The sequence below is a fragment of the Chiroxiphia lanceolata genome, chromosome Z (genome assembly GCF_009829145.1).
Source record: "Chiroxiphia lanceolata isolate bChiLan1 chromosome Z, bChiLan1.pri, whole genome shotgun sequence".
NCBI classification, from domain to species: domain Eukaryota; kingdom Metazoa; phylum Chordata; class Aves; order Passeriformes; family Pipridae; genus Chiroxiphia; species Chiroxiphia lanceolata.
The window spans coordinates 30,451,413-30,474,918 of record NC_045671.1 but is presented as its reverse complement, the minus strand read 5'-3'; the positions used below and the strand labels follow the sequence as shown (position 1 = coordinate 30,474,918).

Below are 23,506 nucleotides of genomic sequence, written 5' to 3'. Positions count from 1 at the left end.
CTGTTTTTGAGGAGTATAGCTATTTTCTTCCTTCACAGGGCCGTTTTTCAATGCTTTCTCCCTGGCATGGTCTGCCACCAGGTCCTGGTGCAGGATTATTACACTGGCGAGTTCGAGTGCTTTCTCCATTGATGCAGGTGGACCAGGCACTCCAACAGTTCCAGCCTCCATCAATGACAACTGGTACTAAGACACCATAATATTAAGATCAGTCCACCTACCTCTCTCAAGGTGACCATGATTCAACTCTTACATTCTGAGTTATGGTGACTCTGCAGACCATTGCAGCCTCCAGCACACAACCCAAAGCACAGATTTAGCTTTTGAGAATGTTCTCGTCAGTGGCACTGTTTAAGAGCCCCAGTCTTTCAACAATTTTTCATCCTAGGAATCAAGTTCTAAGGCCAATTTTGGGCGCCTGTGCTTTAAAAACCTGGCCACAGAGAATTAATTTACTGCACAATAAATTTTTTATATTGTCAGTTGTGGAACTGCATTCTTCTCCCTCTTCCATTTTGTAGACCAACCTAATATTAAGCTAGCACAGTAATTGTGAAATGTGATCATGTGTTTGCAAACACAGCACTTTTGCAGAAGGCTGAAGACAAAATAGTTTAAGACGTGGTGAGATTGCTTTTTCCTGAAATCAGTTTACTACTACTGCACCATGCTTCAGCAATGCTCCTGTGTACTCAAATGAACTTCATGTCATTCCAGACACAATAATGTATGTGGGACAATGAATTCTAAATTAGAGTACCCCCTTTATGGAAAGAACACAGTAACTTACACTTATTTCCACACCATTATACCCATGAGATTTGACAGCAGTAGGTATAATGGAGTGCTATGAAATTCTTCTGTCCTTATGAAGGCTCATTTTGTCAGGATATTGTCAAGAACAAATATACTCATTTTAGTTTATTTAGAGTACTTACTAACCTTCAATTAATGTTGATTTGGGAATCTGACAAGCAATTCCCTTAAAATAGCTTGAGCACAGGCATGTACAGGCTCCATCTACCAGCACAAGAGTGCCTCCATTTTTGCAGGGTTCACATTTGCACACACTGTATTCAGTAATGTAGTCTTCAATTGCTCTTTCCAAATTTTGTTTCTTTAAATGTGCATCTCTCATCTTAACTGGAACAAGTGTATGTATTGGAGAAGGCTGTAGAAAAAAAAAAGTCCATGCAAAACACACTTTTCCACAATTCTGAATCCTTTTTATATGGCCATCACTAGAGTAAGCATCTGAAGAAACTCTCAAGATGAAGAAAATACCTGAAAGTTCATGATAAACTTGGCGTCTTACCTCCATCTTAGAACAAAACTTTCAAACTGTAAAAGCCACAGCTTTGAAGAAGCTGTACTTACCCTTTGCTGTATCACTACTGGAGCATCAACTAAAGACTTTGCCCACTGTATGTAATCCTCCACATCAACCATTTTAGATCCTCGTAGTAACATTTCTTTTATTTTAACTGAAAAGTCAATCTTTCCCCCCTCAACTAAGGAAAGGACATCATCAATGACAGCATCATCATTTAATTGTGCTACAGAAAGAAAAAAAGAGAGGATGAAGAAGAAGAGTGTTTAATGCCCATGCATCTGGAAACACAGTCGTCCTTCTAGTTCAGCCAGTTCCACTTTTTAAAATGATTGTAGAGAGACCCCTTCCCTCACTGTTGTAACACAATTCAATCTTTCTTTGCTCTTACCTTTTATGTGGGAGGAAATCGATTTTACAATTTAAGTAGAAAACCCTATATCTGAAATGAAAAGAAGGGATAGGACAAACTGAAAGGTATTATGGAGATCATAGTCATTTGATAACAAGCCAAAGATAATATGAGTAATGCTACTGTATCACCTGAGCAGAACCAGTAAAGGGCAGGGACTAGACGAGTAGCATCTTTTACTTCGTAACACAAACACAGCGGAGGACTGAAATTAATTGCCTCTTCTGCACCCAGTAGTAAATCTCCTTCCTTTCTGCAACTTTTATGTCATGTGAAACAAAGCCCATCTCCAGACACACAAGGGAGCAGAGATGAACAGTGACAGGCAAGGGAACACAACTAGGCTAATCAGGGAAAGGAAGCCCGTGCCTTGAGCCCTCTCAGGCCTTGTCCCAGCAGAGCCATTAGCCCTGCAGGATGAGGCTGAGGATGAGTCAAGACCAAGATGAGTCAATGGAAGGGTTCTCTGAATGCAAAGAATGGCATTTTGGGATTGCACAAATTTAAAAAATTGGCATATATTTAGAGAAGTGCCAATGAAGAGGTAAGGGATGATCATGGTGGCTTTGGGAGGAATAAACATAGGAAGACAGAGGGACAAAAGCAAAAAAAGGGGGCTGATTGCATATAGAAAGGTGACTGATCAGTGAGCTTGTCTACCATGTACTGCCTTTCATCTTTGCAGTCTGTCCTGTCTTACCATTAAAGTCCATTTCTGACTATTTTCTAGGGCAGGGGGACCTTATTCTGTGTGCTCACGTGTATGGAGATCTGTGTGCCAGCATCTAGAATTGGACAATGATTGATGGGGACCTGGTGTTTGTGTTGCCAGTAAGTGGAGCAAGTGAGGATATATACGCCAGGTGTGATCACTAACAGGTGTTAAGCAAGTAAGTGGCTTGGGAGACAGGTATCAAAGCAGATGTTACTCTGGCCTAGATCTGGTGGCTTTCTGTGGTGGTGTGACTGCAACGGAAACAAGGGAAGACCAATTGATGTCATCTACCTAGACTTCTGTAAAGCCTTTGATACAGTCACACACAACATCCTTATCTCCTAATTGGAGAGACATGGATTTGGAGGATGGACCATTTGGTGGATAAGGAACTGGTTGGATGGACACAGCCAGAAGGTTGTGGTCAATGGCTGTATGTCCAAGTGGAGGCCAGTGACAAGTGGTGTCCCTCAGGGTTGTCTTGGGACCACTGGTCTATGAGATTTTATCAATCTCATAGACAGTGGGATTAAGTGCACCCTCAGTAAATTTGCAGATGATACAAAGCTGAGTGCAGTTGACACAATAGAAGGATGGGATTTCATCCTAAGGGACCCAGACAAACTTGAGAAGTGGGCCCACCAAACCCTCATGAAATTCAACAAGCCCAAATGCAAGGTGCTGCACCTGGGTTGAGAAATGCTAGACATGAGCACAGACCACAAGAAAAACTCATTGAGAGCAGCCTGGTGAGAAGGACTTGGGGTGCTGCTGGATGAGAGGCTGGACATGACCCAGCCATGTGCACTCACAGCCCAGAAAGCCAAGCGTGTCCTGGGCTTCACTGAGAGCAGTAAGAAGAGCAGGTTGCGGAAGGGGATTCTGCCCCTCTACTCTGCTTACATGAGACACCACCCGTGTTTGGCTGAGGGGTCCTCAGCACAAGGAAGATATGGACCTGTTGGAGCAAGCCCAGAGCAGGGCCACAAAAATGGACAGAGTGCTGCAGCACCTCTCCTCTGAGGACAAGCTGAGAGAGTTAGGGTTGTTCAGCCTGGAGAAGAGAAGGCTCTGGGGAGACCTCAATGCGGTCTTCCAGTACTTAAAAGGGGCTTATAAAAAGAGAGGAGAGTGATTTTTTTACACGTTTAGATACTGACAGAACAAGGGGAATGATTTTAAACTAAAAGAGGAGGGATTTAGATCAGATGATAGGAAAAAGTTCTTTACTCAAAGAGCAGTGAGGCACTGGAAAAGGTTGCCCAGAGAAACTGTGGATGCCTCATCTGTCGAAGTGTTCAAGGCCAGGTTGGATGGGACCCTGAGCAACATGATCTTGTGCATGGAATCCCTTCCAGTAGTGGGGTGTTAGAACTAGATGATCTCATTCAAAAATCATTCTGTTATTCTATGATTCTATATCTCCAGAGCGAGATAAGTGGAGGAGATGGCTGCTGGAGTGACCAGGGTTTCTAGGCCAAATACTGGAGAGATGTCAAGGTCCCTGGTTTGACTGAGGCCTGTTGGCATGTGAGGGTATATCTGCCTAAGGAAAATGGAGGTAAGAGGATTCAAGGGCCAATTGCTGGGTAGACTGGGCATCTAAGGCCACTTACTGAAGGCATCCACAGTGTGTGTGTGGGTGTGTGTTGGTGTGCATCAGGTGGTCTGTACCAACAGTGAGAGTAGAGCTGTGAGCCTGGTGTTGTATATCTAAGAGTCACTAAGAGGAGACTATAACAATCCAGTTGCTCATTCAATTGAATGTCTAACATCAGCTGCTAGAGGGATCTGTCTTGGCTATACATGTATGTTGTGGAGGGCCTGAAGTATCCTGAGGCCTGTGCTGCCTGGGAAGAACATCTACTCTAGTTGAACCTGTGTGAGCTGGAGAGTTGGATGGCCTCCAAAGGACCCTTCCAACCTCCACCATCCTGTGTTTCTGTGATATTACCCACTAAAAGACTTTCACCCTGGTCAGATGGAGGGGAGAACAGGATGAAAACATTGGTGCCTGAGTGCTGTGCTTTTGTCTGTATTTACTTGTGTGGCCAGTGGTGTGTGCATGTATGTATGCATCATGTAAATGTGTTTGTGTGTGTGTGTGCATGCTGGAAACACATTCTCAGGCTGTCTCGAGAGCATGGAATTATGTCAGCCTCACCTGTATTGGTCTACTAAAAGTAATAACTATATTGATTATATTGATTATAAAAGGTAGAGCAACTGTTATCATCTTTTCTTAAGCAAAAGACATAATGTAAATGAAGGACATACTTACATTTGTCCTTCACATGAATCTTTTTACATTTGCCACTATCAATATTAAAATCAGCATGCAAGTTTCTAAATGCAATACTGGCATCTAAGTGATAACCAAGGCATTTTTGCACATCTTCTACAGTGATACCTGGAAGTAGAAAAAAGTAATTAGAGAAGTTGCATGACCATAAATAATGTGATATTATTCATAAAGAATAAATTTTTTGGGGCTACTGAAAATGCTTGTGGCTTTCTTCCTCCCATTTATCTTCTGCTTTGTCCTCTTCTATGAAATGAATGTGAGGATTATTGTAAATGAAGTGTCTGCACAGATGCAGGTAAGATCTATAGTGATTAGGAAAATATTAAAAATGGATTTCTCTTTTCTTTGATCTAGTTGAAAGCAAATGTCCCTCTAGGAACCATTCTTTCCAATTATTATATTGAGGATTTTTTTCCTTCACATCTGCTTAACATTTACACTTTCTATGGGCCAAATCATTCAATTCTCCCAGTCTCTCTCTCTCCTAACCTCAAGCAAGTTTCTCTACTCCTTTTCCCCATAAAGTTAATCAAGGCCACTAATCTCTTACAAGTACACTACTCCCATTAATTCTAATCCTCATCTATCCACTACTGCCTCCAACACCTCCTTTCTGTTTATTAAACTCAAACATATCATCTGCAACTTCACTTTTGTATTCAGAAAGAATTGTGGTAAAAATTTGTACATTAAAAAAAATATAGCACCACAGTCTCCAGGTTCTGAACAGATTAACAGTAGGATATGTGACATCTTTCTCCTATGCCCCTTTGCATAGCCTGAATATCTGACAGTAATATTGTTGCTGACACTGCATGCTACAGGTAATTATTTTCTGATTTCCAAAATCAGCATGAGAATTGCCTTTTTTAAATTTTTTTCCTGAGTGATCACTTTAATCCAGCACAAACCCACATATTTCTGAACTGCACATGAGGGAGGATTAAATTTCTGCTTTGCTATCTTAACTAGGACATGGAAAATTCCAGTGTGAATGCTGAAGGCTATGAAATCAGTTTCAACACACTCAAGTGCACCATGTGATTTCTAGGAAGTACTTCAATTTTATCCTTGCTTTTTGTCACCACTGTACTCTTAGAGTGATTGCAACACAAAAAGTACCAACTAGCAAATTGGATTTAAGGTTTAGGCAGATTTTCTAGGCTTTGGGGATCTCTTGTAAATCATGTCCCAGCAATTACATTCCTAATATTTTCAAGAGATCTTTTTAATTTTTTTAAATCCCTCTCAGTTATAGACTTAAAATAGAGACTTCAAATATTTCTGTCAGTTAGAAAGGCTGACTCTAATATCTGTTGAACTCATGTAATTCTGTAATGCCACTGGTGTACCACAAGCAGCACACACTGAACTGTGCTGTTCTCAGTATTGCTCCACATATCATATAGACAGATCGATCATCATACATCTCTTTGAATGTCTGGAGACTTGGCTAGAACATTTTTACCACAGGGAGACCAAGAAAGTGCATACCTATTCGAGACATAGCGTAATCATCCAGCACGTACACAAGTTCATATTTTCCTCCTACAGTTCCAGAGACCGCATAGTGAGTTCCATAATCTTCTAGGAATTTGAAATACTCCCCCTTATCATATTCAGCAGGCAAAACGTTTAAATCATCTAGGAAACTATCTGTGAGACGGACATCACGACTCCGAATTTGGAATCTTCCCAGCTGAATCTTTCCTTTTACATGCAGAAAGGTTTGGTTCTGAATGTAGGAAGAAGAAAAGAGGTGAGAGTGCCATTCTGGTATGCAGCACAGCAGGAAAATCTGTTCTACGTTATTTGTAAAGAAGCTACAGCACTTTTAAACGTGGCATTCAGTCTAGTGTTTTGGAAGAGGGTCAAACTTGTTTGATTAAAATTAAATGTTCTCTGATTTAAACTGAGGAAGCATCAAGAGACTGACGTAATTTCAGTTCTTCCAGTTTTGCAGAACTCTTCCCTTACTAATTTCAGCAAGCCCTTTGTGATCTATTTGACAATAGGGTCTTCTCTGTAAGTACAATGTCTACCGAAAGTGGCTTTCTGGCTTTCATAACATTGAAAAGTAATTCTATATAGACAACAGAACCTGCCAGCTCTGGGTAAGATGGAGTTTTGTCTTCATTTATAGTCAGAGCAGAACTAAGTTCTCTCTTTTTTTGGATCACTTCCCTGTTATTCTCAGACCGTCAGAAGGAAGGGCACAGCTCCAATTAAGAACAAAAGCTCCCCAAATAACATCAGAAAATGAGAATTAATGACAGAAAAAAATCCATGAGTCATTTGACCCATACATACATTGTAAGTCTAGCTACAGCGACTGATATGTCTGTAAATTACACTCCAGGTGGTTTTATATCATATTCAAAACTAGGATCTAGCTACTCCCCTTAACTTGTGAAATAAAATTTTGTGAAAGAGTTACTTAAGAATCTAAGCAAACGCATGCTTTCCAAATCCCATTATTATCTGCAGTACTTATATGACTCCCTCAACAGTAGTGCCCAGTAGGAGGTTTGTAAAAGGGATCTAGCACCTGACCATCATACTGGCTGGCACCATTTAAAGGATCTTAAACTGGTGACTCAGAGTCTGCTTGACACCAGTAGAAGTCTGCAGGCATCTAAATGACTGTGAGGAAATTTTTGCAGGTGCAATATTCCTGCAAACCAGGATGTACAAAATCCTTAGATCTCCAGGTGCCTCCAGGCTCCTCCTGGCTTTAACTTTCAGGTGAGCCCTGGAGGGTTCCCAGCCAGAGGCTACCACTCCACTGCCCTTCAGCCATGTGAGTTTACAGTGATAGAACTCAGCTGGTGACAGATTGTGACTCATTCTCTGAATTGATCTCTGAGAAAGAATTTGAGGCCAAAATTCCTATCACAGGTCACTTGACTGTGTATATGTATGGCCAGTCTTCGCGAACAAAGATTTGGGAAAGGTCTTTACCCTTCGAGCCTGCACAGTGGATTTTTTAGGTGAGACACAGTGTGCGCTGAGCTGAGCCCACCCTTTAATCCTAAGGTTCATCTGCCGGGGCCGAGTGAGCTTGGACAGTGGCAGTGAGGTCCTCAGGACGTAGGTTTGTTTAGAGTGACCTTCTCTTAGATGGATGGCCTTACAGGGCTGACGAGCTCCATCTGCCCGGGGGAGTTTCCCTGACCAAGAATCCAACTCGGGCCCCAGTGGTGAGAGTGCTGCATCCTAACCACTAGACCACCAGGGGTCCCCACTTGACTGTAAGCAGTCCGTAAAATACCTTAAGCTACAGAACTTGATCTTTTGCGTCTGTGGAGATTTATGGTTTGAGTTCTTTTCCATCCCAAGAAAAATCATAACAACACAAAGTCAGTGTTGTGTGTCAAATTATCTATATAGTACAGATCTTTCTCTTCAGCATTATTTTAATTAACAGGTTGTGGAAGTTATATTAGTTTTCCCCTATATCCACTTGACCTCCAGAGCTCTGAACAGCTCCTAGGTAACAAGGCTGATAAACTTGAAAATTTGAATTTGTTGAGGCAAATCTATTCTTGCTTTCACGTGGTGCACTTCAGTGCTATGGAATTGATGTGCCTTGTACACGATGGCATGTCGTGATCACAGACCTTAGCATACAGGGTGAGGAACAGTATATGACCCAGTACATAACTGCTGGAATAGGCCATAATGCCATGTTGTGCTGCTTTTTGGCAGGGATAGAACTATTTTTCTTCACAGTGGCTAGCGTGGAACTGTGTTTTGGATTTGTACTGAACACAGGGTTGACAATATTGAGATGTTTTTGCTATTGCTGAGCACTGTTTATACAGAGCAAAGGCCTTTTCTGCTTTTTGTACTGCCACACTGGGGAGGGTGCTGGGGCTGCATGGGAGGCTGGGAGGAGACACAGCCAGGACAGATGTTCCAAACTGATCAAAGCAATTTTCCATATCATATGACATTATATTCAGTAGGTAAAGCAGGAGGCAAGAAGGAGGAAGTAGTAGATGTTTGATATGATGGTGTTTGTCTTCCCAAGTAAGCATTACATGTGATGGGGTCCTGCTCTCCTGGAGATGGCTGAACACCTGCCTGCACACTGGAAGCAGGGAATTAATTCCTTGTTTTGCTTTGCCTGTGTGCACAGCTTTTGCTTTCCCTATTAAACTGTATTTATCTCAACTCATGAGATTTTTAGCTTTTACCCTTCTGATTCTCTCCCTGATCCTGATGGGGGGAGAATGAGCAAGTGGCTGCATGGGCTTGGTTTCTGACTGAGCTTAAACCACAACACATCTAGTGTCACTTTTTATGGTCTTTCTCATTTGGGCTTCACTAAATGCTAAGGCTAATTCTTTACTGGCAAATAAAATGGGTCTTTCCCCTGTCTCAAAGTGATGGTAGTGATATGGCTTTTGTGCAACCCCAAAATAGGCTTCCTCTCTCCAGACTGCCTATGAGAACATCTGCTTTAAACATGCTGTAGGGAACTGCAGGATGGGCGTTGCTTATGAGACCATGAGAGCTAGCACTGCCAAAACCATGCTAGTAAAAACAATGGACTGCCATGTACCAGTGTTAATGCCCATGCCTCTGAGCCTTGGCCAGTTCTTTAGTACGGAGGTACCCAAATGACTGGAATCTGGCCTTTCAGTCATTATTCTACGTGCTTATTTTGTTTACATAGTGTAGGTCTATTCAGTGGCAGGTTTTTGTCACAAATTTTTGTCACAAAATTTGCACACACTGCACTAGATCAGAGCTGCTCTTTAATCAAGATGAGACCAAAGGTCTTGACCCTTTCTGACTTCAACCCCTGATAGAGATGAGGGTGTTTGCTAGCCAAGGGGAAACAGTGGGAAAAAGAAGCTACATTTGGTTACCCTTTGTCCACATCTGAAATCTTAACCCTATTATTACCATTGTTTTTTTAATAAATGACAGAAAAGCAGCAGCTGATTAGAATAATTAGAAAAAATATTATTTTGTTATTCCAACACTGTACAAATTTTGCTATTTGTAGAATATTTTCATTAAAACCTTTAGTTGAATTAAACTCACCCTTTCAGTGGAGCTTTCCAGAATGGAATTTAAGGTTGCATTCTTTCTATAATTATACTTGAAATTTCCTTCTACATCAATATCGCTTCCATCAGTAGGTGTATATTTCAGAGACAGGCCAGCACTAAAGTGTTTCTGGTTTTCCATGTAGACCTCTCGTAACATTTTTGAACGATCATGGTAGAATATTGATGTGAAGGTTTTGTCTGCTTTTGTCTGAGAAAAGATAATGAAAAGGTTGCATGGGAAAACAAAACAAGGTTTTGTCTGCTTTTGCCTGAGAAAAGATAATGAAAAGGTTGTGTAAGAAAAAACCCAAAGTTTTGTCTGCCTTTGTATGAGAAAAGATAATGAAAGATTGTATGAGAAAACAAAACAGACAGTAATATAAAAATCTATGTAACACTTTAAAGCTATATCATTTACATTGCTTAGCAATACATTTTCTTACACCTCTTTTTTTCTTTTAAAACAAATCAAATGGAAACAGAAATACCATTCCATTCACAAACCACCTTATCTCAATCAGTTCAGTGGTTCAATGGTCAAGAGAAAGCTGCAATGACAATATTTCAGTGAGTATTAAATCTCAGCATGTAAAACTGTCCAAGTAACTTATGTGAATTAAGAGTTCCTTTACATGGTATATAGCTTCCTCATAGAGGAAGCAGAAGGGCAGGCACTGATCTCTTCTCTCTGGTGACCAGTGACAAGACCTGAGGGAATGGCAGGAAGTTTTGTCAGGGCAAGTTTAGGTCAGATAGTAGGAACAGGTGCTTCACCCAGCATCTTGGGTGGTTGGGTACTGGAATAGGCTCCCCAGGGAAGTGGGCAGAGCACCAAGACTGACAGAGTTCAAGAAACGTTTGGACAATGCTCTCAGGTGCATGGTGTGACTCTTGGGGATGGTCCTCTGCAGGGCAATGAGTTGACTTCGCTGATCCTTGTGGGTCCCTTCCAAACTGAGGAGATTCTGTGATTCTGCGTAAGGAATAATAGTCTCCATCTCTTTCCTAGAATGGAGATAAGATTTGCTAATAGGTCCTGACATCTGAAATGAGTCAGAATTATGATTTTGTCTTCTTTTCTTACAGCAGACAATAGCTAATTCAGAAATACCTATTTCAGTGTTGTTTAGTATACTTTACCAGAACATAGAATTTTAATAACTGAAAATGGTTCTACCTCAAAATCAAATATAAACAATCATCTTGGGTCAGATTTACATTTTGAGCAGGAGGTGGTTTAAGTTGTATTTGTTTTATGAAGTTCCTTCTTGAAGAAATAGGCAAAATCTTTGGTAAGCAAAATACTGCTTTGATTTCTGAAATGCATCTGACGTTTATACTTCAACAATCATCAACATTGTTGGTTTTCAAGCCTCACTGGAAGTCATAGTCTGAAACTCAAAAGCATATTAGACTTTTTTTTTCAGTGGGACAGAGGGAAATCAAGTAGGACCAGAGTATCCTAATACCATTCCTGCCTTTTTTTTTTTCCAGTGTCTTTGAAAAAGTAGCTTAATTGCTTCTCTACTGAGTAAAAGTTAGATATCATAATCCTTTCTGTACAGCTTCTGCTCATCTCATCCACTCATACTGTAGACATTCCAGACAGTTTCATTTGTTGTGCAAAGCTGCAGCAATGAACATGTGGGAGTTTATCTGGCACAACTGAGCTTAACTCCCAAAGTAAATGATAACAAAATTTGTTTTTCTCTAGACTTCAGCGCAAGCTTGATGCTAAAAAGCTTCAGCTGCCTGACTCAAGAGATATGGTGAGTCTTCCAAGAGGATGTCAGGATTCAGCATTCAGTTAAACACACCCTAGTTTGCACAGGACTTAAACTTACATCGTAAACGAGAACAGCCACGTTCCATGGTTTGCGGTAGTATATCCGTGTGTTTCCATCACGCACCCTTTCACAAAGACCATTGAAAAATTCATTGTCAAATGGGCTGGCCATTGGCTGCATCCCTAAAATATTGATTCTATAAGAAAAATACAAGACAGGAGGTGTCAGCACCTATAGACAATGGTATTAAGGCTGGAAATGCCATTTTCTGCAAGAGATGGAGACTGTAGCTGTGAAACTGAATCTTGCTTCATCTAGGCAGCTTGACTTATCTCTTGTGAGAAACACAGTGAGAACCTTATGAATAAAAGGAGGTTAAAATAATTTCTGCTTGACCAATATATTTGTGAGAAAGCACTCCTTATAGATTTAAAAGTACATCTCAACACCTATATTTAGCCTGGATTTGGTTTGTGTTTTTTCATAACTTATGTTAGTTTGTTTGCTGGTAGGAGCTCAGTTATCAAGCGTGTATAACACCCATCAAATCTGTAGAAGGAATATATAGCTACTCCTAGTATTATCTCTTCTTTCAGGGTGTGACCTGGTGAAATAGCAGTATTTCCTGCGGCAGAAGAGAGGAAATCTGAATCATTACAAAACAAGGGAGGCAAGAACATCGGCTGTAAAACTCTATGCATCTATATACTGATGCACAAGAAATATTTCCAAAAATAATTGCCTCTTGGAGGATTCTGCGTGATTTTTTTGCTCTTCTGTGCCTGGTTCATACATTTGAATATTTTCAGTATTTACAACATATGCATCTGAGAAATGCCTGTACCTATCTGAGTGCAGAAAGTGGTAATTGAATCATCAAAGTCTCCAACATCACTACTGCATCTCTATACAAGGTTTTCTCATGGAAGATTCTAGTAATAGATTGCTGTAGAAATAATAAATAAGCTACTTCTAAAATTGCCTAAGTACTTGGTTTACTTCCTCATGCTTAAACAGAAGCACTTTTTCCCTTACACAGTAAGAAATGAAATGAGAAGGATCATCCTTTTCATTAAACACAGAGTGGTGCTGTTGTACACTTTTATTTTCATCTATTCAGTTTAGATAGCTGTCTTCTAACTGTTTGTAGATAAACAATATGTCATTCTTTTTTTTTGTTTGAAACTAAAGAAATGCAGCAAAGTCTGAGAATAGAAAGATTCATTTATAACTTAGATTAATGATGAAAACTCCTGTAAACAACAAAGATCTGGGGAGTAGAGAATTCAATGGTGCAAAAAACCTGCAGGCAGAGTGTTATTGCAGTAAGGTATCTCATTGTATAAACAATCAAGAGATATTTTCTCCCTTTTACACATGCTTTTTAGTAAAGTAATTGGGAATTACTGATTTGTTATGAAATATCACTTGAAACATATCTATATCTCTATAAACTTTACATTTGAATAATATGCATTTTAAGTTAATTCATGTAATATCTATGTATGATTCTGTTTACTAACTTTATGATTGATTTACACTGTCTGTATAAATATTTTATCCTCCACAAGTATACAAAATAAAATAGTAGTTGAGTGTTCTTCCAAAAGCTATTTAGCGTTTCTGAATACAAATGCAAACATGATTGAGATTCCACTTTTGGGAATGTCAGTGTGCCCCAGTATTTTCAGCCGGCTTTCGAGACAATCCTAAACTCTTCACCAGGCCCAATACTACCTTTTACTTCATACATACCCGTGCCCTGCAGTCCTACCAACTTCAGACACGTCAATGTCGTGGTTACGGCATGGTGATCGTGGGTCAGATTTACAGGCATCTTCGTCGGAAAAGTCTCCACAGTCATTGTCTACATTGCATACAAGTCGTTGCTTTATACACCGACCTAATCAAAGAATAAAACATTGCATGAATGCATTTTTGTCAAGATCGACTATAAATGACACCCTCAGCTACTCTTTATTGAGATCTCCCTCTACATACATTTCTATTATTGTCAGGAGGGATTAAAATTCTACACTCTGTCTCTTTCAAATGAAAAACCCCCTGCATATTACTGTATTTACATAGGAGTTATTAGGGTGGCTGAGAAAAGTAAGTCACAGGAGAACTGCTGTCATATGAAGAAAGTTGTTACAGCCTGAGATTTTTTCTATATTAAACCTTGATTGTTAGCTTGGTTGTTTTGTTTTGGGTTTGGTTTTTTTTTTGTATTAAGAGACTACAGGAAAATGCCAATTCAACATCAACAAAGAATTATTTCTAAATTATTTAAGCTGTGGTAATTTGGACAATATTATTTAAATACTATGGCCACTGTAGTGTCCAAAACTGTAGTGATTTGTGTTCTAAAGCAACAGTGTAGTAGTAATTTTCCTGAGGCTGCATATCACAAGTTTTACAAAGACTCATTTTTTTTCCCCATAGGATCTAAAGATTTAGATGAATTAGCCCTAGCAAAATAAAGCATCACTACTTGATATCATCTGCCTCTCCAGTAAAGACACACAATGCCTGTGAACTAGTAGCTAAAGGCCTACTTTCCAATTTTTAATTTCTCTTTTTGCACTACTCTGATTTTAAAACAATACTAAAAATGTCTCGGTGCTCAAAATTCAGTTACCATCTTTCCATTTCTTTTTTGACTAGATTTATTACTATTAACTTTTCCTGTTTTGTTTTGATTTTTGATGAGTCTTAAGCACTACGTTAATTTGTATGCCATGCTTGCATCGCTTTACAAATTTATATCTTACTTTCAATTTAGATGCATTCTGGTCTCCAGCTAGCATCCATCATAACCCTCAGGTCAGTAAACTTCCATATCCATTCTGTTAAAATTCTTTTAGCCTTAGGTTCCCCCCCCCGGTGATTTTTCATAAAACGTAGTGATTCAGTAGCAGGTGGAGCAGTTAAGGTAGAAGAAAGGATACTCACAGCATGGTCAGCCTCTAACCATGAAGAAGAAATTACAGAAGAATTTAAACTACATGCAAATTATAATGGAAGATAAGAGGAATGTACTCCGTCTTAAGCATTGTTCATGCTGTGCTTTTGTCACTGTGGTTGTGAACCCAGCTGCCTACAGACTGTCTTTAAGTGCTGGCATAAGGCCTTGATTCAGGGAATCACCTCCAGCTGGAAAAGCAGTGAAGCATATATCTCTTTTTGGTGTATGTATTTTGTCTTCAATGGAGAATGATTTAACTTACAGCACTAAGTAAAGTGTAGTTTCTGAGTAAAGGCATTATACGGCACGAAAACAAGACCTACCAGAAGTGCACTGAAAGTCAGCACCACAGTCTGCTTCTGGTTTTTCAGGACAGACTTCACTGGTTTCACAGGTCTGTGTGTCTCCCAAGGCCTCCAGGCACGGTTTTCCACCAAATTGTCCAAATCTTTCAATACGTCTAGAGCGAAACTTGAAAGATAAATAACACTATTAACATGGCTCAGAAAGAAAAGAGAACTCTACCAGAACTGAAGGGTTTCTACGTGAACATGAGAACTTTTCAAAATGAAGCATCTTTGTTGAAATATTTGGTTGAAATTACACAGGCACATCTTATGGTTAAAACAATATTGAATTAATAATTATCAATATTCAGCTAATACGTACAGATGCTATTTTTTCACTAATTACTTTATTTCACTAATTTTTTTTATTTCATTCCATGGAGGCAGTGCATCACTTATATTTTGTATGCTTTCAAGTCTTTTATTTTCTAAAGTCTCATAAGAACCACTCCCCTAAGAAAATAAAAATCTACTTTTTAATAGAAACATCCATATGGCCAAAATAGATAATTTTTATGAAGAAAACATTTTGAATGAGAGCACTTGACAGTATTCTACATTATTGTCTTATTCTTATGGCTTCACATCTGAAATGATTGTGGGTGTCATTGAGTCATGAACATACAGTATTAAGAGTTGCAGTCTGATGTTTTCTCATAACCAACAACCAGACAGATAGCATCCCTTTGATTGTGGCTTTGGAACAAAGACTTCCAACAACAGCTTACCCTTTGATAGGTGCATGGGTCGCAGGGCCCCCACGCGCTCCAGCTGCTCAGTTTACAATCTATTGGAGATGGAGCATTCAGTTCTCTTGTTCCCCTGTGGAAAGTTTTTTCTGAAGAGCTGTCAAACAAAACATTCCAGTACAGTCCTGGGCAGCACACTAAAATCACATGTGAGTTTGTATTTAAACCATGGGCCAATATTTTGGAAGAATCTTCAAACTGATTTCTGTTTCACTTTCATAACAGTACTTAGTTGTATAAACAGCTGCCTAATATTAAATTCTTTGGTGGCTTAAAATTACATTAAAAACACTTTGAAGACTTAATAAGCCAGGTCTTTTCCCCTTTTTTAGATCTTCGTGCATACAAATGCTCTTCTGATGGGTCATGTTATTGAAGAGAATGAAACAATAATACACAGAGAACATCTGCAGTCCCCCACTCAGACAGTGGCTGTGCTTCCCAATATGTAAGTCTAAAGACAAAGGCACAGCAGCACATCTTGAATAGAGTGTACTTCAGTACAGGTTTTTGTGATTTTTTTATCTTATTAACTTTAATGGCATTGCTCTTAAGCCTGGATAAAAGCGTAAATATTTTCCTGAGTTGAAAGAAAACTCATAAATACAGGTATTACTTAGTAACAGACTAACTTACATTGTTGGAAGAAAACCAGACAAGTGTTTATCTTACTGTTGTTCAGCTTGTCAAGTTGAATACTTCTGCAGTGAGGCCTATTTCTTTTAGAGTGACTCTTCATTTTGGTTCTCAGTTTTAAACATCATCAAACTTCCAGTTGTCATTAAGTAAAAGGCCATAATAGAAATAAAGTTTCCTTAAGGCACTCACTGGTAGATATCAAAAACTAATGCACTGTAGAATGACTTTTTAATTTTAAAAACCAAGGCCAGTAGTTTACCTTATCTTCACAGGTAACAGTGTTAGATAGCAGAGGAATGAAGGATCATTAAAGTCTGACTTGCTTGGTTTGCTCTGAGTAATTTATTCCAATTTGGCCTTACATGCTTCCATATTCATTCACCCTCTCTGCGTCTCTCCAGGTTAATGTTGCTGCCTCTGCTCTACACTGGGACCTTCTCTGCTGAGCCCAGCAGGTTGCAGCCTGATGTACATATGGGTTTTCATTGCAGGCAGGGCCTTACCCTCTGCTCCTTGAGCCCCTCCCATTGTACAAATACGTCAGGATTCTAAACAAATATAACCTGACTCCACAAGACTAAGAAATCTGCAGTTTGAACAAGAAAGATATAACAGTTGTTCTAACTTCCTTGTGCCATTTATTCTATGTTCAGTTTACATAAGTAGTAAGTTGTCATTGAGATGATAAATCAATCTCTTTCTAGCTATTGAATTTTAAACAGCTCAGGGATCACAGGGTTGCTGTGCAACCTTTTATATAATCTGCTGACCTGACTGGCTCTGATGCCTCAGACTTTCTGCTGTCACACGCACAAGCAGTAAAAATGCAACACAGCTGCTGTTGGAAGTATCTGTATTATAGACTCCCAACTGCCTTGCCTGCCGCTCCTAAAGAGCTCCTTCCCAGAAGTCCCCTGACCTCAACCCAGGACCTGCAGTAAATATGTCCTTGGCTGAGGATGTTGCTTTTAACAGGTGGGATTCTGAAAAAAAAAAAAGGAAGAGCACAAGTATGCCCAATCTCTATACACAGGAGAAATGAGATAAAGAATGAAGAATTCTCTCCATACAACAGGGGCCTTCCAAACTCTTACCTGGTTGGGAAGCATGAAGCTTTGCTTGTCCCTGACACCAGGAATTGGGGCGCTTGATAGAGGATGTAGAAACAACCTTGTGAGAAGTCCATTTTACACAGAACTCCCTTTCACTAATACTCTAGTGGACTCTGTGTACCTAAATCTATAACCCACTATCTGGCAGCTGAAAGTGCTGGGAATGAGGGAGATGGCTTTCAACATCTGTCTTGTTCTTACATTTCTACCTGTACATCCATTAATGATCACTATCAGGTATGGGGTAATCTGCTGGAAGGCAGGAGAGCTCTTCTGGGGGACCTGGACAGACTGGACAGTTGGGCTGATTCCAATGGGATGAGGTTCAACAAGGCCAAGTGCCGAGTTCTGCACTTTGGCCACAACAACCCCCTGCAGTGCTACAGGCTGGGGACAGAGTGGCTGGAGAGCAGCCAGGCAGAAAGGGACCTGGGAGTTTGGATTGACAGGAAGCTGAACATGAACCAGCAGTGTGCCCAGGTGGCCAAGAAGGCCAATCGCATTCTGGCCTTTATGAGGAACAATGTGGCCCACAGAACCAGGGAAGTGATTCTTCCCCTGTACTCAGTGCTGGTGTGGCCACACCTCGAGTGCTGTGTCCAGTTCTGGGCCCCTCAGTTCAGGAAGGATATTGAGGTGCTGGAGCAGGTCCAGAGAAGAGCAGTGAGGCTGGTGAAGAGACTCGAGCAAAAGTCCTATGAGGAGAGGCTGAGGGAGCTGGGGTTGTTTAGTCTGGAGGAGGTTCAGGGGAGACCTCATCATTCTCTACAACTCCCTGAAAGGAGGTTGTAGCCAGGTGGGGGTTGGTCTCTTCTTCCAGGCAACCAACAGTAGGACAAACTGTGCCAGGGGAGGTTTAGGTTGGATATTAGAAAGAAATTTTTACAGAGAGGGTAATCAGGCATTGGAATGGGCTGCCCAGGGAGGTGGTAGAATCACCATCCCTGGAGGATTTTAAGATGCGACTGGATGTGGCACTTAATGCCATGGTCTAGTAACCACAGTAGTGTTGCTTGGAGGTCTTTTCTAATCCAGTTGATTCCATGATTCTGATTCTGTCTCTTTACCCCAACACAGAAAGACTGTGATTAGATTCAACATGGTACTTTTAACTTGAGTCCTTTCTTCTTCCTTCACATGCCCAGTTAGGGGGCAGCCTTTTTTCTCCAGGGCTGTTGAGGTTTACTACAAGGTGTGTGTATGTCAAATATTGACTAAGCATGTGTGCTTACATAGAGCAGAATGATAATTCAGCCTGGGAAAGGATAAAGATTTTTGACATTATAATTCCACTTCAGTCACACTTACCCTATGTTATATTAAGGTTTATAACTCAAAAGTAACAAAGAAAAAGAGAAGTGTTACAGCAACTCTTAGAAACTTCTATAGGAAAGGCTAAGTTCTAGAAGATAGTTATATAGAAGATAAAGGTCCCATACAGAATTTGCTTCAGGAGAAATGTCATCTGAATATTAAAATAAACCCAACAGTTATGATTATAACCATTAAACGTTGAAATAGGTTACCCAGGGAAATGCAGAGAAACAGGTTATCGTGGAAGTATTCAAGACTGTTTGACAAGACCCCTGGATAACCTAATCTAAAGCATTGTTTTGAACAGAACATTGTAGAAGACCTCCAGAAGTCCCTTTCAACGTATTTTGCAGCTCTACGAAATTTTGGAAAGTTGTAGTGTATTCAAAATTTGACATAGTTCTCCAGTGTCTTCAAAAACAACTTTCATCTGTAATTAGCTCATCTTACAGATACTTAATAATAAACAAATAATGCTTGAAAAGTTGCTGTGCAGCATTCTACAAAATATTTTCCCCCCACTTAGCAGACAGTAGCATCAACAGTGGGAAGAAACTAAAATCTACTGCTCTAGCAAATGATTGAGAATCAGCCCTTCCTATATCTGCGAGATGCCTTCATATACGACCTTTTCGTCTCCTTACTGATGTAGGACTGTAAACCTCTGAGTAACAACATGTATTCCGACACCTCTGGTTGAAGACTGACAGGTTCCTTAAAGATACGTTGAGATGTCTAAGAGGATTTCTAAAGGCAGATGTACGTCTTGTTCCTAGTGATCATCACATATTCAGGCACTAGAGAAGTTTATAGTGAAACATATTTCTGAACTTCACTGAAGGTGACAGCTGAAAGCAAGAACTTTGCAGACAAGCAAGGAAATCAAAATACATTCCTTGCAATCCTTTATTGAGAGGTTTGAGGGACAGGAGGGTACTCTTTGGAAAGCAAAAGCCATTTCACAATCAGAACATAGAATTGTTTACACCTTGTCTTGGATTGCACAATACACTCTGTACAGCATCAGGCCACAGAGCTCTGGTGATTTATTGTTGAGCCATACTTCAAAACAGAGGACTGTTGAGTTCATCAGTGACAAAAGTGAAGACTGAAGAAAAAGCCTTGGTTGCTTAATTATCACTGACCAAGAGAGAAAGCATAGCTCTCTTGAATTTGGAGACATGATAGCATCACATGAGGGCACAACATTTGCCAACTGTAGTTGCTAGCACCATCATCAAGCTGCACAGTCTTTGGTACACTGGGAAGCCAAGCTGCTGCCCAAAGTTGCCTGCTATGGATTCCCTGTAATAATTGTATATTCTGGCAGGACTGTTTCTTAATGAACATATCAACCCTGTGCTTTAATTGGATCTGAATGCCAAAATAATAATAAACATCAAAACATAAGAAGCAAATGCCTGACCAACCTAGTGGCCTTCTATAATGGGGTGACCACATCAGTGGACAAGGCTACATATATCATATATCTGGATTTCTGTAAAGCCTTTGACACAGTCCCCCACAACTTCCTTCTCTCTAAATTGGAGAGAGATGGTTTCAGTGGATGGGTTGTTAGATGGATAAGGAAGCAGTTGGGATGGTTGCATCCAGAGGGATGTGGTCAATGGCTCAGGGTCCCAGTGGACATCAGTGACAAGTGGTGTACCTCAGGGGTCTGTACAGTGCTATTTAACATGGTCATTACATATATTTATTATATATATTTATATATATTTAATATTTTAATGAATAGACAGTGAAGTAAAGTGTACCCTCAGCAAGTCTGCAGATGACACATAGTGGAGTGATGCTGTTGACACACCTGAAGGATGGGACGCCATCCAGAGAGACCTGGACAGGCTCAAAAAGTGGCTCCATGGAAATGTCATAAAGTTCAACATGACCAAGTACAAGGTACTGCACCTGGATTAAGGTAATCCCCAGCACCAACACAGGCTGGGGGATAAACAACTGAGAGCAGCCCTGGAGAGCAAGACTTGGGAGTGCTGGCGGATGAGAGGTTGGACACGAACTGGCCACATGCACTCACAATCCAGAAAGTCAAACATCCTGGGCTGCATCCAAAGCAGTGGGGGTAGCAGGTGAAGGAGGGGATTCTTCCCCTCAGCTCTGCTCTGGTGAGACCCCACCTAGAGCACTGCATCCAGCTCTGGGGTCCCCAGTACAGGAAGGGTATGGACCTGTTGGAGCAAGTGCAGAGGTCACCAAGATGGAGCACCTCTCCTATGAGGAAAGGTTGAGAGAATTGGGATAGTTCAGCCTAGAAAGAGACAGCTTAGGGGGGACCTAATTGCGGCCTTCCGGTGCCTGAAGGGAGCCTACAAGAAAGATGGAGAGGAACTTTTTACAAGAGCATGTAGGGACAGGACAAGGGAAAGCGGATTAAGAGAGTAGGTTCATATTAGATATTCAGAAAAAATTCTTACTGTAGGGATGGTGAGACACTGCAACAGGTTGCCCAGGGAGGCTGAGGATGCCACATCCCTTGAGGTGTTTCAGGTCAGGGTGTATGGAACTCTGAACAACCTGGTCTAGTGGGAGGTGTCTCTGCACATGACAGGGGTGGTTAGGACTAGATGATCTTTAAGGTCCCCAGCCTAAATTTCCCCTCTTTCAGTGTGTACCCATTACTCCTTTTCTTACCACTACAGTTTCTGCTGAAAAGTCCCTCTCCAGCTTCCCTGCAGACTCCCTTCAGACACTGGAATGTCGCTATGAGGTCTCTCCACAACCTTCTCTTCTCCAGGCTGACCAACCCCAACTTTCTTAGTCTGTCTTTGTAGAGGAGGTGCTCCAGTCCTCTTATGGACTTTGTGGCCCTCTGGACTTGTTCCAGCATAAGACTTACATTTTTTTCATCATTCATATTGGCCATTCTAGTAAACGGCATATAGACATTTCTGACAGAGTAGCGCTTTAGTTGTTTTCATGTGATCATTTTGTAGGGACTAAGCCTTCGCTCACTTCCTAGTGATACTTGCAGTGAAAGCACAAAGGCTATATTTCCAAAGATTAGAAATAGGCAGACTTTAAATAGTAAGAAAAGTATTGCCAGCATAAAATTGTGCATCTTCAGAAAGAAATATATTAAGTATTTTAACACTCAGTGTGCAACAGAAAACAGGCGCCTGAGCTTCACCACCCTGGAAGAATACGGCTTCAATTGCTACCAGTTACCTTTATCGTGTCACACACATCCAGAATAAACGGATACAGCATTGCTATTTAACTCCTTGAAATACAGCAAGAAGTAGTTTGCTTTTTCATAGGGTATCTAAGCAAGCTGCCACAAGAAATGTCTGCATTGGATGTTTATACTCTGTGTTAAGAGAAATAAAACAGTAGAGATAGCTGCAGAAGACAAAGAACACTTACCTTCTGCTTTCCCCCAAAAGTGAGACAACCATCTCTAAGTTGCACAGTATGGATATAGACTGCAGGATAACAAGCATGATTCTCATTTTGTAGCTGAATAGACTAGAATAGCCATGACCGAATTTGCAATTTATTTATCTGTTCCTTTTGTTATTTATTACCAAGAGAACAAACAAAAAGCAGTGTTTACTGAAGAATGCCAGTAATGGGCCAAAACTGCCTTACGGTAAATGCTCTAAAGTCCACTTTTCAGAAAATTCCACTTTTTCCTCTGAATGGGGACTGGGAAATACTGTGGAGTAGTTTAAAGATTAAAAATAAACAAGTTTTGTTTAATAGTATCTTTCTAATATAGGGAAGACATTATGTATTGAATTAGAAAACCATTAGCTGCTTAGTAAAAACGCTGTCATAGCAGTGACTCACGTAAAGAACAAAGAGTTCCTAAAGCAGAGCTGTCTACAAGAGCAAGTTTACTGTCTAACATCTTTGGAATCTTCATTTGGAGTAATGGAGGACTAAAGACCCAAGATTCTTTTTTTATTCCTTCCCCAGCCGATATAAAAGAACAACACATCATTTTTTGTGGTTTTGAAGGAGACTAAAACTCTTCTAGCTTTTACTCTGTCACTAACATCCAAACCACAAGCTAGCTCTTTAGAAGGGCACTCCTTTTGAGTACTTTGCTGTAATCTAGATTTAAGGCATCATGTGTTGGACACAGTCACAAGACACAAGTCACTCATAAATAACCTGCTGTTTAGCTGTTAAGAACTGAGTATCTGGATGTAAGCTTAAAACAATCATCCAGTATAAGGATATTCCAAATTATCATGGGTAATTAAAAAAAAAAAAAAGTGTACTTTTAATATTTTCTGTTTTCTGCTTTTTGTGGCAGGGAGGAGGGAGTGTGTGAGATAGGGCAGGGCAATTTTTTCCCTATTCAAGCCTTGATTTGGGACAATTTCATTTAAAGGAACTTAAATCTGCTGCAGCTCCAGTCCAGCCTGATGAGTCCAGTTGCACTTAACTCATTTGTTAGGCAAGAATGCAAGACACAGACACCTGTAATACTATATTGTTTCATCATACCTGCTATCACAGTTTGTGGTTCTTTAAGACAGAGATTCAGAGTAAACAGCTATTCAAAGTAAGCTAGCAGACCAGCAAGCATCTTCGGCCAGCTTGTAAGAGGTCCTGCTAACAAGCTCTGAGTGATCATCCTGGCAGCCATTTCAAAATTCCAGCATAGTAGGACTGTAAACTTTTCCTTGACCAGCAAATAGTGATTTAGAATTTTAACTCAACTGCTGGTAAACATACTCCTTCACACAGACACTAAGACAGCCAATTGTCTTTTTATTTC

The 23,506-nt window shown here is 40.3% G+C and overlaps 1 protein-coding gene across 3 annotated transcripts; it reads right to left on the bottom strand.

Annotated features, from left to right (window-relative positions):
- On the bottom strand, window positions 1-22,275 carry C9 (complement C9). 3 transcript variants are annotated; one of them, XM_032674669.1, is made up of 11 exons: window positions 22,141-22,275; window positions 15,656-15,773; window positions 14,904-15,051; window positions 13,368-13,515; window positions 11,670-11,808; window positions 9,818-10,033; window positions 6,257-6,497; window positions 4,739-4,867; window positions 1,378-1,556; window positions 943-1,171; window positions 1-186 (listed from the first exon to the last, which is right to left on the bottom strand). In XM_032674669.1, exons 1-11 carry the CDS (start codon window positions 22,224-22,226, stop codon window positions 20-22), a joined length of 1,800 nt encoding a protein of 599 aa, XP_032530560.1. In that variant the 5' UTR covers window positions 22,227-22,275; the 3' UTR covers window positions 1-19. The 3 variants fall into 3 exon arrangements, with proteins under 3 accessions (XP_032530560.1, XP_032530561.1, XP_032530562.1); XM_032674670.1 differs by having other exon boundaries at window positions 15,656-15,749; window positions 22,141-22,260; XM_032674671.1 differs by lacking the exon at window positions 4,739-4,867.
- Between the last annotated feature and the right edge of the window lie 1,231 nt (window positions 22,276-23,506).